Here is a 12648-nt window from a genome sequence, read left to right as displayed (position 1 = left end):
GCGGGCAGTCTCGGCATATGTTTCCATCAATGGGCTCGGATCCCCATTTCGCTCGGATGCTCATTTACGGTAAGACGATGACGGCCCGGCGGCTAGCTCCCGCAAGCTAATAACGTACATGCCAGTGGAGCTGGCTGAGCTGAAGCAAGGTATCCACCCTGCAATGCAAAGCAACCCGCCGAAAGTACCCGGACGGAGTGGAGCTGGTGTAATTGACTGAGCTGACAGTTATTTCCACGGCCTGCACCAGGATCGGCAGTCGATAGGACCCTCTTGGTGCAGAGACCACCGCGTCCGTTGTCTTGCGCATGTGAGTAATGTAGGCATTGCTAAGGGGGGTGTGCCACCATGTACATACATTCTTGTGCTGCATGCTCGACCGACGGAAATCAACCGTGGCCAAATGGGAGTCGACGGGGGTCGAAGATAGGATATGATTGCGGAGAATTAGCGTTCATGTCGGAGGTCGAGAATGCATGATAAGGCGTTCATTCCGCAGTCCGGCTAGGGAGAGAAGCATTACCCCTCGTAACGACGGGCTGAACATAGCAAGTGCCAAATTGAAACAAACGTTCAAGGCGCATGCCTATACTGACCTCTGTAACAATGGCAAGCTCCATCCAGCATGACGTCGCCGAAGACGCCGGCCTCCCAGTCATCTCCGTCAAGGACCTGCTGAACGATGATAGGAAAGCTGCACAAGACCTCTTCCAGGCATGCACTTCCCTGGGTTTTTTTTATCTGGACTGCAGGGACCATCCATCGGGTCAATTGATAGATCAAATCCGCGAGGTCGCTGAGACATCTCTGCGGTTCTTTGATCTGCCGCAGTCGGAAAAGGATCAGTGGGCATCGGACTGCAACTCCTACGATGACGAACAAGAGTACAGTTTCATGTAAGAAAAATACTCGAGGCATTGATGGATACGGGAATCATGGCTAACATCATGGTGTCAAGGTACAAACCAGCGGGAAGAAGAACAGGTGTAGTGGAAGGGAAGAAAGACGGATGGGAAGGCATCCTGGTAAGCCCCGTGTCCTACCACAACGCAAAGATTCTGGCATTCTAGGTGTTAACTAATACTGCAGCTATTTGAACATGCGCTGAGCCAGTACAGGAGAGATGTTTCCCTTCCGGGTCCGGCATCTTTCCAAAATGCCCGATCTCTCCTGGAAACTACAAACACCTATTTGGGCGACATCGGGCGGACGGTGCTAGATAGTCTCTCGCGGTCGATGAATCTAGATCCTTCCCATAGCCTTGCCCGGTATCATAAAAAAGACTTCGCGTCGCCCACCTCTTTAGAAATCTTGAAGTATCTCCCCTACACACCGGAGAGTGAGAAAGTTGGCCACGTCCCGCATACAGACATGGGAAGTCTCTCAATGGTGTTTGCGGAAGTGGGCGGCCTCCAGGTGTTCCATCCTGGAAAGAACGCGTGGACATTCATCGAGCCGAAACCCGGACATGCTGTTTGCAATATTGGAGACTCAGTTGAGTTCCTCTCTGGGAACACTCTGAAGTCTTCTTTGCATAGAGTAGTCCCGGACCCCCGCCAGAAAGACCGGATCAAGTTGTCCGTCGTGTACTTGATGAGGCCTGATACGGACACAGTGTTTGTTGACAGGGAAGGTAGAGAATGGAAGAGTGTCGACTGGGGTAATATGAAAGGCAAACTGTTCCTAGAGGCCGGCAATGCCGCGCCGTCCAGCACTGTGTTGACCGGCCGGAAAGGCCACAAGGAGTTCTGGGAGGATAGCAAGATGGTGACGGCGGTATAAGGGTCGATGGCTTTGTGATAGACCATCGACAGTAGTGGAGAATTGGATCGCCACCGATATATTCAAAGCTGCTCTTCTGTCTACGTATATTCTGGTACAATCAGTAACCTCGATCAATGAACGACCTGGGCAGTAGAGCTAGTCTATGTATATGCGGTGGTAGTATGGAGTACACAGGAAGAGAAATTACATTAAGATAGGATACAGGAGATGAGAGATCAACAAAACGAAATAGTGCGTAGTCGTACCTGAGGTACAAAAGGCAGTTGATGGTAATAAATTCCATTATGACATTATATACAGTAGAAAGGAAAATAGCTAGTGGCAATGTTAGGACGATTGTTTTTTCCATGAACCATCTTGATGTGTCTGGATAGGATAACAGGCTTAACGGCACAGCAGCGCTGGGTCTTATATTCTCTACCTTTAAACGCATACTAAAGGAACAGAACATGTATTTGAACAAAGGTCTGGCAGAACGAAACGTAATAGAACGGACAGCAAGGGGGAATTCGAAATTTAACGTAGACCGTAAGGCACGTGGTCATCAATTAGAAGACAGGCATTTGGACAGCTATCCAAATAGAAAAGACGCTGGCTTGTGGCTTTGGCTCTTGTTGTTCTGGCTGGTGGCAGAAAGGCTACTCGGATCTATGGGACTTCCAGGCAAGTATCCACGTTTGCTCTACCCATTTGATATCCACTGCAGAACTTCGCGTACTGGCCACGGTCGCGTTCAAGCTCTGTGTGGCAGACTTGTAGGCTGTCTCGCTCACGTAAGACTATGTCGGCCAATTTATCGGAGCTTTCTCGAGACAAAAGATCCGATACTACAACCTTCTCTTGCAGTTCAATGAATGCCAGTAGTATGCCAAGTAACAGTGGTAAGTTGGCCACGGGAGCCATGGCATAGCGGTTCATTCGTTCTGCAAAGTCAGATGGGTACGCTTGTAGGATATCCGTTATATTACCGGGCGAGGGGAGGTCCATGCGTTTCATAAGTTCCAGGCCCATCTCGATGATCCCGGGTGAGTCCATACGAGACATCTCATCCATCCCCGCGGCCACGGGCCCCTCGTTGGCAAATCCCATCTGAGCACGTAGAATCCGTATGACGGCACACCCCATTTCACTGGTGGTCAAGGCTGGCGCGTACACGAATCCCTCCAGCAGACAACCATGCATAAACCAGAGAGGCAGTAGATTGGGCAACCTGAACCGTATTGGTACAGACCGTGATAACCTGCCTGGCTCTGTAGGCAGAATAGCTGAAGGAGCTTGGATGTCGTTGGCGTTGTTGCGGCCGATATTCGCTTGATGGATAGTGCCAATAGCCATGTCCAACTCCTTCTCCTCCTCAGACATGCGTGTATGATCCATAGTCGTATGGTACAGTGTATCAATCCACCGCTCTAGAACGCCAAGCTCTCGATCCGTAAAGCAACCAAACATGCGACCTCCCCAGCGGAGCTCCTGAACAAGTTTACTCTTCTGACTGTCACCCTTGTATACCCAAGGTCGGGCTTCGGTCAGATTCCGCAGGAAATCTTGTTGCCATTCCCGTGACCGGAATGCAGTTGGCTCCAGCCAATCGACCATGGTACGGGATCCAATTCTGGCTTTACTTGTGCAGTGGATGCCTCGAGCCGCGTTCACTTTGGAAGCGAAGATATTGAGCAAGTCCCCCTCCAAGTCCGGCTTGGAGGTAAGCATCGAGGGGCCTGTGGCTACGGCGTTCGTGGAGCTAGAACTAGCATCGCCGCAGAACACGAAACCCGCCTTGATGCGTTTCCAGGCGCAATCCATCGCTTGCGTACCTTCAGAGTCTCTTACGTGATCCAAATACCGAATTACACATTCTGCTGCCATCGCGGTATGACCGGAAGCGACGTTATCAATGGAAATGTGTAACAGAAAGTAATAGGGATCTATCCCAACTTCACGGAGCTCCGTTGCAACCACAAGCGTATCAAGCTGAAGCCCCTCAAAACACAGATTGAATCCGAGTAGCTCGGGCAGAAAGCAATCTGGTGCGAGTGAAATCAAGAGATGTGCAACGGCCGCTCGCCAGAACCGAACATCATCCGCGCCATGGTCTGTTTGTATAAAGCTTGAACTAGACGGGCAAGGCGGAACGTGGCCAACACTTCTTAAGAGCTCCTGGTACACGAACACATGATGCTTCTTGCGATCGCCATCCCCAAGCTCCTCGGACAGGATCTGCCAGAGCCCCTTGGATACGGGCCTTAGGTTGAACGGGGTGCTCACGCCATTGATATGTCCTAGCCAAGCACCATCAACAAGTTTCAATGGAGATGCTTGTCTAAGCCATCTGATAGCTGCGTCCCGGTCAGGGAAGTGTTCCCTCCGGCCACCTTTTCGTCGCCGGGTATGGTACGCTTCAAACTGGTCGGTCACCTGCTCTTGCTGGCTTTGGACAAATGCCAGCAAAGCCTCCCTAGAGTACTGCTCGACCGACAAGATGTCTCTTGCGGGATTATGAGAAGCTCGGTTTAGGGCATCGGAGATCCATGTGGCGAAAGACTCCCTCCCTTGTTCCTGAATTCCAGGGTACTGCTCGAGGTTCTGTAGCCGATGATATAGAGTTTTGTAGAATGCAATGCTCGGAGATGCGTTATCGTCACTAGTTGCCAATGGTCTCGAGAGTGTGCGGGAGATATAACGATGTCCTACACCTAAGTAGGGAGCTAATTTACGCTTATCGACACTGGTTAAGAGCAAGATCAGAATTATAAGGAAAGCCGCCACTATCTGTATGGCCGGCTGATTGATGTCCATTTCGGAGCCAGGTCACCTTTTCAAGCCAGCACAGCAAAAGAAAGGAAAACAGGAGTCAACACGCAGAGAAAGCGAAGACAGGGTCCGTGAGTTTGGGCTACTCTCGGCAACAAATAAACATCTTACTCGAGGCACGATCGTATTATACTCGTAACTTAGGCTGAATATCTGCAAGCCCCCAACGCAAGGCCAGGTAATCGGAACAAATTCCCAATGGAGCTTATCAGGGGGATGCAAGTAAGCACGACGCCCACCTCATAACGATTAATAATTCAACGGGATAAAATTGAAGAGGGGAGCAGACTTTACGCCGACTTTACACTAAATGGGGTTACATTAGAGGTATGTATCAAGATGGGGGTTAGACGGCAGAGTTGCTCCGCCTCTGCAGCACAATTTGGGTTCCGAGTCATCCATGGCAGCTGTGAGGACCATGATGCGTTGTCTTGTGTGTACCCTGCAATCAGCCAAGCCAAAACATACACCCTTGCCAGGACGGACCCCTCAGCATGCAGCACCTGCATTTGCTCGTGGTGGAGAATTACGTATGGAAGCGATGTGGCGTAGCTGACTTAAAGGAAGTAGTTGCGATGTTCCTCAGAGAAACAAGCTGAGCCAGTCGCAAGATTCCTCTCTATCGTTGTCTCAGGGTGAGCTTTTTTTCGTTTCCCACTACAGATAACTGCCAAAATGAGTACTACCGCCATCATTACACAAAATCGCCATGACATGGCTTCCATCAAAAGTATCAGCATGGGAAAAATCCTCGCCAAGGAACCGGCGGCGCTGAGTGACCTTCTCGAGGCCGCTCGACTTCCAGGATTTTTCTGTATCGATCTTGATGGGGAGTCTACTAGAGGTCTGGTGGACGATGTGCCGGAAATATTTACTCTCGTCAAGGAGTACTTCTGTCAGTCTGAACCCGAGAAGATGAAAAACTTCAATCCCAACTACGACCGTGGGTATGTGATAGCATATATGGGAGATTAGGAAACACAAGACTAACGTCGCGTCATAGGTACAAGAAATACGCAGACCATGAGTCCTTTGAGGTGAGCATATTTGCATCATAGGGATAGTTTACCACTGGGGTAGAGGTCTAACTAACAAACAGATCGCCTTGGATGACCATTCCAATGGACTATCTGGTTATCCTGGTTTTCTGCAGGACCACAAGGAGCCACTGATGGCATTCTCCGAGGGTTGTCATCAGCTAGCAATGCACCTTCTTTCTGCCCTCTCTGATGGGCTCATGCGACAGGGGCCCGATCGATTCGAGAATAACCATCGACCTGAAATGCCCAGTGACTCTGGTTTCAAGGTGTACTGCGCACCGACCCAAGCTCGGCTAGCGGACGTTACAGACAACACTCATACCGACGGTGGAACGCTGACATTGATGTTCATCAGGCATCTATGCATGCAGTTGAAGAACCCGCTGACGAACGAGTACCAGTGGATTGAGAATAGGCCAGGGCAGATGGTGGTGAACGTTGCCAATTCCCTTCAGGAACAGTCCAACGGCCAGTTGCACTCTTGTCTTCACCGTGTAACTCAGCCGGAAGATGGGGTGGAAGAGAGGTATTTGCTTAGCTATTTTCTCCGACCGGACAAGGTGGCCTGAGATCTATACAGAAAACTAGGTTTGGGGCTTTCCTCAAAGCAAAGGCCTCACGCTCGCAATAAAATGCGAAGAAATGAATAACTACACTCTACATACTCTGTATTCAGCTTCAGGTTGCCAAAGCTTGAGCGGGCATGTCCTTGCTACGTAAAGAGTTTTGCTCGTACTTGTAATGTAGTTTAGCCTTAACCTCTCTCAACATCCAAGCAACGTCGGTTGACAATGCTGTATCGATGATTCCACGGAGTTAGTTGTAACAATGCATCCTCTGAGTAAGGTGTGGCAGATACCTCAACACACCAGGACTAAGACGAGTATTCACTTTCCCTCCTACATCCCGTATGTTATTCTCCTACTTTCGACTATATGTACCTGGTGCATCACGAATATCTTAATTTGGCCTAGTATTCGCATAATAACTCCCTTAACAGGGACATTCACTGAGGTGTATTCGATTCTGCTATGCTACCAGTACTCCGCTCTCACACCACAACTCGGAGTTACGATTACCGAGCAGCCAGTAGATAGTCCCCTGTCAATCATGTCAGCATAACGGAAGTCTCTCTGAACAAAGTGTGAAGCTCTGAACTCACAAGTAGGTCCAGAAGGGGACTCCCAGCGAGCAGTTTCCTGCAACCCAGAATGATTGAATTGTTGCTGCATCTCCTCAGGGCCATACTTGTACCATTCTGTGGTCAGAATGGTTTCACCCTTTTTGATCTCCAGATCCAACGGTTTACAGCTGACGTCTCGCTTTGCTTTGATCACATAGCGGAACGTGGGAGTCTCCCCACACACGCCCGTGATCTCCCAATCCTCTGGACGATACCACTCATGGCCAAGAACACGGTTGGAATGATGCAGGCCATTTCTGACGAAATCATGCCAGTGGCCCTGCGGGTCATTGTACGAAAGCCATACTTTCTCGACATCCTTGCACCCATCCAGACCAAGGAAAATGCGATCCCCAGGCCGCATGATGGCAGACCATTTTTGTAGGTCAGCTACAGCGATGTCAAACCTATCGTTTCCGAAGATGGATCCCAGTGAGAAGAACCAGCGCGGTGCAGTGATCCTGTCGGACCATACTCGCGCATCGTCGAATGTGCCCCATAGACCATAACACTTGACGTGTTGGTAAGAAGCAGGCAGAATATCCATGCATTTTATCAAGGACTCTTTGGACACATCGAGCGCATAGTATGTCACATCCTTCTGGGTTGATTCAAGCTGGTCAAGGATTGGTTTGATCTTATTCACATCGCTTCATTGCGTGTATCTTGTTAGCTTAGATCGTATAATTGTGACTATGCGGTACGTACCCAGCACCCAAATCAATCAGAACTGCGCCACTTGGAATATGCGCGGTGATTTCATCTGCCCAGTGGCGTAGCAGGTTGATCTCATCTCGTTTGTTGTAGAACTCGGGCAAAGCAGCGCACTTGTGCCACATCTCTAAGCCCACTTCATCACAGAGTAGTGCAGTCGGCAGATGGCGCTGGCCGTCGGGCTTTGCAAGAAACCTGTCCTCTAGCATCTTGCGCAAGGACACTGACACGTCCCAGGACCCGATGTCGATGACAGTCCTCGGGGGAACCGCTTCCGTGACGGCTGTGGACGGCATTATTGTCTACGTTGCTTAGAATGGAACGAGATAGCAGTGTTCCTGATGTGAACCATGTGGTATGGCATCAAAGGTAACCTACTGATACGTTCTTACGCCTATAGAGTTGCCATATATGTGTCAGAGCTACTGGGACAAAGCAGGAGCGTCAAAAGGTGGGGATGGTCTAGGAGATTGAGCTTGGTCGGTGCCGACTACTTCGGGCTTGCCGTGTCTATGCAGTATGAATCAGATATTGATTGGTGAGGCCCTTGGCCGAATATCATCAGTTTCCCCTCTTCTCGATTACGTTCTCCCTTGTTGGTGTTGCGAGGGATTTTCCGATGTTGCATCACAGCCATGCGTGAGTACTATGAAGATCGTCGTTTGTGGAGGTTTATAGAGGTGGGGAAGGCCAGAAAGTTAATGCAGGTTTCAAGAGAATCAAAACTAACAAGTCGAAATTTCAAAGCGAGCCTTGGAACAGCAACAGAGGTGTGTGAACTTGCGTCTATAGCCTGCAGATAATTGCCACGGGCGGCTGTACTCGCAACACGGCCGGATCAGGGAAATATGCATCCGCATCTTGCCAGCGCCAAGCCACTACTGCACCCTCAGAGCAACCTCAATATACTGGCTGGACTTACGTTCAGCCACCCACCGGGATGCCTCTCCCAGTTTCTGACAGCAGTCTAGATCCAAAATGCCAATTGAGCATAATCATCCATGATATTTACTCTCCACGCCTGAACCATAAAGTTTTACTACTAACGCGTATCGAACCCTTATCCAGTATTGATGTACACCAAACATATATATTTTCATGACAGTGCCATTTACGCAAGCCTACGCTTTGGGCAGCTAAGGGTGCATCCTCATTCAATCTTCTATCCAAGGGGGGTTTCCACCAATTTCCGTCAAATCCGGTTGGTATGTCATAAGCAAGGAGTGCATATGCAGGCTGGCAGGTAGAAACAGGCTGGAACCTCCAACGCACAAGCTCGTATTTTTGCTTTTTGATTTTTCTTGTTTCATTTTTCTTTTTGAGTCAAGGAATGGGATACTGTGCATTCGTCATTCTGTCGGCTTCTTCCGTCCGAGCTGAATCTCCCACGTCGGCGAGCAGGATGTCAACGGCTGTCAACTTCGGCAGTCGATAGTCCATCATTCGAGAGTAATTGAGCTCGAGCGGGTGCCCTGCCGGCATGGAGAGTGTTGCTATAATGTTCCGGTGCTGCCATTACGTCCCCCAATCGCCGATGGAGAGCTTCTATAACCCCAATATCAATAGTTGACCTCGTCTAGCACCCAGCATCGCTGGATCCCATCCTCCAGCCATCATGACGGGCGACAAGCGCCTGCGGTTCCCCTCCAGCCGACTCCGCCTAAGCAACGGGGCCGTGATTGACGAGCTCTTAGCTGAGGGAAAGAGAATTCACGGATTCTGGGGTAGGTTAATTGAAAACAGGTATGCGACAGGCGAGGATATACCTCGATGGCTGACGATGCTATTGTTTCTAGGTACCGCTCCGACGGGAAAACGTTAGTATAACGGCCCGCTGTGGCCCGTCCCGCCACTACAGAGTGACACATGCTCATGCGCTTTTGTGACCCTCAGCTCATATCGGATACCTTGTACCACTCATCAAGATCGCTGAGATGGTCGCCGCGGGGATCGATGTGAGTGTTGCGCTGCAGATACACGACTGTTCAGGTTCTGGTATCTAACCTTCGACTAATGTTACCCGCCAGTTTAGTATTTATTTCGCCGACGAATATGCATACCTCATTAACTATAAACATCCCCGGGAGCTGGTGGATTATCGTACCCAATACTACGAATTCCTTGTCCGTGCCACCGTAGAAGCGCTGGGGATCCCGCAGATGGAAGACCACTTTGTCCGGGAGTCCGTCCTATTCGCCGCGGTGAAGCAGTCTAGCCATGATCTGAACCGGCTATACACCTTGTTGTCCATCGACGATGTGCGTGCCGTCTCCAATGAGATGGCGACAACCACCATGACAAGCTCGCTTCTGTGTCCTGCACGCCAGGTTCTCTGTGAGGAGTATTTACACGCGGACTTCCAACTGGGAGGGCAAGACCAGGCATGAGATACCACAAGAAACCCCTAGACTTCCCCGTGCTCATGAGCTAACCATCAACATGATAGTCCGGTGTCTTCGCCCTAGCTGAAAGGATTCTCCCACACCTCGGATACACAAGTCGAGCCCACCTCACGACTGAGATGATCCCCGGGTTAACCACGGCAAAGATGTCCTCGTCCCATGCGGCCGGCACTAAAATTGAACTTCTCGATCCACCAGATGTCGTTTGTAGCAAGATAGGTGAGGCAACATGTATACCGGGAGTTGTGGAAGGGAATGCTTTGTTAGCGATGGCAAGACACATTCTATTGCCCCTTTGCAGACTTCGTATGGCCCTGGAAGGTGGGTCACACCCCTTTACTGTGCCCAGCGCCACCGGCGAAGATAGAACCTACTTTAATTACGAGGACCTGGAACACGACTTCTTGGCCCACTCTGTGACACCGGCCGAGTTGAAGGCATCGGTGGCAGCAGGCTTGAATCTTCTGTTAGACCCTGTTCGCAACAACTTTGACTCAAACGAGGACTGGCAGAAAGTGGCAGTATTGGCGTATCCGGAATGATGGACGAGGTAGTTCTGAGTATTTTACGCGCTTGGAGTCTGGTAGTTACCGGCTGGATACTTTTCATACGGCGTGGATATCAGAAAATTGTCGCAGGTACCAATTAAAGACTGACGACATGAAGCAAGAAACAAGTTGGAACTCTTGATTCTCTAGTAAATCTACAAAAAAGTAGCTCTATGTTGTGGAACAGTGTACTTTGCAGGTTGGACAATGTTGGGAAGGCCTACGTCTCGACAGCTCAGCGCACCGGGGAAACTATGAATATGCCATGACTGATTGCCGATGTATGTTACCAAGTGTTACATTTCTCCCCCTCTCTTTCCAGACTTCACGATTGCGTAATGGGTCAAAATGATGGCCTCCGCATGGTAACTACTCGGCGCACGGTCATTTCGGGGTAGTCTGTCTCTCGACGGCTGCGTGGGATGCCCGTCCTCGAAGCATTTTGTTGTGAAATGCGTATCGCGGAATGTCGGAACCTTAGGATGAGACAATTCTGGCAGTGGTCGATATTGCGCAGACTAATTTAGGCCGTGCAGGATGGGCGCAGTGGGTGGCTGGCGGGACGACTGAATATATTATTCACCAGAGCGACGTAAGATCCCTGTACAGATGATAGGCATCAACTTGGAACATGCTGAACTGTCCACATGATGTCGCCCTAAGTAGTTGCGATTAGCATTGCAGAAAGGAACCCCTCATCTTAGACATCAATGTCTCATCCGCGGTAATATTGGAATCTGTTCTGGCGGAGGGGGTGCTGCCATTGCCCTCGTCTGGCATCACCAGGAGGAGACATTTCCCTTCCCACCTCGTATGCCTAGTCAGCTTTAAACAGGGTCATAGCCACCATACCACAGTGACCACCAGAGTCACCCTTCGTGTACGTGTGGAACAGCCTCCTTCTTTCACAACCCAAAATGTCTTCTGCATCTGTTGTCCCGGTTCTGGACTTCTCCCTGGTCCATACACCAAAGGGTAGACAGGCCTTCTTGGACTCCATGCTGGCAGCCTTACGTGATGTAGGGCTCTTCTACTTAAAAAATCACCCCGTGCAAGCCTCATTGTTTGAAGAAGCTCGACAAGAATGTGACGCATTCTTCAGTCTTCCCGATGTGGACAAGGCCGAAATCGACATTGCGAATGTCCCCAGCTTCCTCGGCTATACCAAGGTAAGTGATTCTGTTCATTTGCAAGTATTCATTGCTCAGTCGGTGCATTCCCCTTTCAGCTCGGGTCAGAGGTAACTGCCAACCGTACCGACTGGCGAGAACATCTTACCATCTCAACACCACACCCTGCCCCGACGGGCGGGCCAGCCTATCTGAACCTTCTCGCACCCAACCAGTGGCCTTCACCGGACAGGCTTCCACGTTTCCGCACCGTATACGAACAATGGATCGAGCAAGTATCCGATGTCTCCAACACAATGCGCAACCTGGTGAGCGAAGCCATGGGAATCGACCCAGAACTGGTGAGCCGGTTCTTCCAGAACCAGCAGCACCGTCTTCGTCTCATGAAATATCCGGAAATCCCAACCTCGCAAGCAACCGACAAAGAGCAAGTGGGGTTGGGCGCTCACCGAGACAAGGGATTCTCCACACTGATTTTCCAAGCCTCCCCCCATCGTTGCTTGCAGGTGCAAACACGCGAGGGGGTATGGATTGACGCTCCCCCCCTTGACAATACATTTGTCTTCGTTGCCGGTCAAGCCCTGGAAGCGATGACCCATGGGATCTGTAAGGCTCCCTGGCACCGGGTTGTGACTCCCCCTCCTGGCCTGGGCCCCCGTTATAGCATTGCGGTGGGCACGGGTATTGGCATGGATACCGCTGTGGCGGCAAAGGAGACCCAGGAAGCGCTGAACACACTGCGCGACGATATCTTGCAGCGTTTCCCCGATGCACGCGATGAGTTCCGGACGTTTCTCGCTGGCACCAGGGACGGCGAGAGCGTCGGGACCCAGTACCTAGCTCAGTACCTTGCTAGCCACCCCGATATTGCCACCAGATGGGTAAGTGTCACTTGTATGTCATGAGAACTCCAAGGCTGACGTCTGTCTGTGCGTGTGTCCCGCTGTTTAGTACCCACAATATTCTACGCCCACTTGCAAAATATAGGGTTATCTGGCCAGCGTGTCGGGAGCAAGGGAAATCTACCTCCCGTAG

General features: G+C 50.6%; 6 protein-coding genes across 6 annotated transcripts; 4 read left to right on the top strand and 2 right to left on the bottom strand.

The window, feature by feature from the left end:
* Positions 1–606: 606 nt before the first annotated feature.
* Positions 607–1782, top strand: BDV37DRAFT_278532 (uncharacterized protein; the record flags this gene model as incomplete). The annotated part of the gene is made up of 3 exons (XM_032086077.1): positions 607–896; positions 959–1025; positions 1090–1782. The coding sequence occupies 3 exons, from the start codon at positions 607–609 to the stop codon at positions 1780–1782; spliced, it is 1050 nt and encodes a 349-aa protein (XP_031946343.1).
* A 651-nt stretch (positions 1783–2433) lies between these two features.
* On the bottom strand, positions 2434–4581 carry BDV37DRAFT_278531 (uncharacterized protein; the record flags this gene model as incomplete). The annotated part of the gene is made up of 1 exon (XM_032086076.1): positions 2434–4581. The coding sequence occupies one exon, from the start codon at positions 4579–4581 to the stop codon at positions 2434–2436; it is 2148 nt and encodes a 715-aa protein (XP_031946342.1).
* Positions 4582–5271: 690 nt separating this feature from the next.
* Positions 5272–6205, top strand: BDV37DRAFT_278530 (putative oxidoreductase, 2OG-Fe(II) oxygenase family; the record flags this gene model as incomplete). The annotated part of the gene is made up of 3 exons (XM_032086075.1): positions 5272–5543; positions 5600–5633; positions 5696–6205. 3 exons carry the CDS (start codon positions 5272–5274, stop codon positions 6203–6205), a joined length of 816 nt encoding a protein of 271 aa, XP_031946341.1.
* Positions 6206–6711: 506 nt separating this feature from the next.
* On the bottom strand, positions 6712–7829 carry BDV37DRAFT_278529 (histidine-specific methyltransferase; the record flags this gene model as incomplete). The annotated part of the gene is made up of 3 exons (XM_032086074.1): positions 6712–6737; positions 6799–7469; positions 7528–7829. The coding sequence occupies 3 exons, from the start codon at positions 7827–7829 to the stop codon at positions 6712–6714; spliced, it is 999 nt and encodes a 332-aa protein (XP_031946340.1).
* Positions 7830–9148: 1319 nt separating this feature from the next.
* On the top strand, positions 9149–10477 carry BDV37DRAFT_278528 (uncharacterized protein; the record flags this gene model as incomplete). Its single annotated transcript, XM_032086073.1, has 5 exons — positions 9149–9257; positions 9330–9350; positions 9427–9488; positions 9561–9860; positions 9980–10477. 5 exons carry the CDS (start codon positions 9149–9151, stop codon positions 10475–10477), a joined length of 990 nt encoding a protein of 329 aa, XP_031946339.1.
* Positions 10478–11400: 923 nt separating this feature from the next.
* BDV37DRAFT_278527 (isopenicillin N synthase family dioxygenase) lies at positions 11401–12600 on the top strand (the record flags this gene model as incomplete). Its single annotated transcript, XM_032086072.1, has 3 exons — positions 11401–11652; positions 11712–12494; positions 12565–12600. 3 exons carry the CDS (start codon positions 11401–11403, stop codon positions 12598–12600), a joined length of 1071 nt encoding a protein of 356 aa, XP_031946338.1.
* Positions 12601–12648: the final 48 nt, after the last annotated feature.

This window comes from Aspergillus pseudonomiae (assembly GCF_009193645.1).
Source record: "Aspergillus pseudonomiae strain CBS 119388 unplaced genomic scaffold BDV37scaffold_4, whole genome shotgun sequence".
In the NCBI taxonomy this organism is placed as follows: domain Eukaryota; kingdom Fungi; phylum Ascomycota; class Eurotiomycetes; order Eurotiales; family Aspergillaceae; genus Aspergillus; species Aspergillus pseudonomiae.
This window is presented reverse-complemented; position numbering and strand designations above follow the sequence as displayed.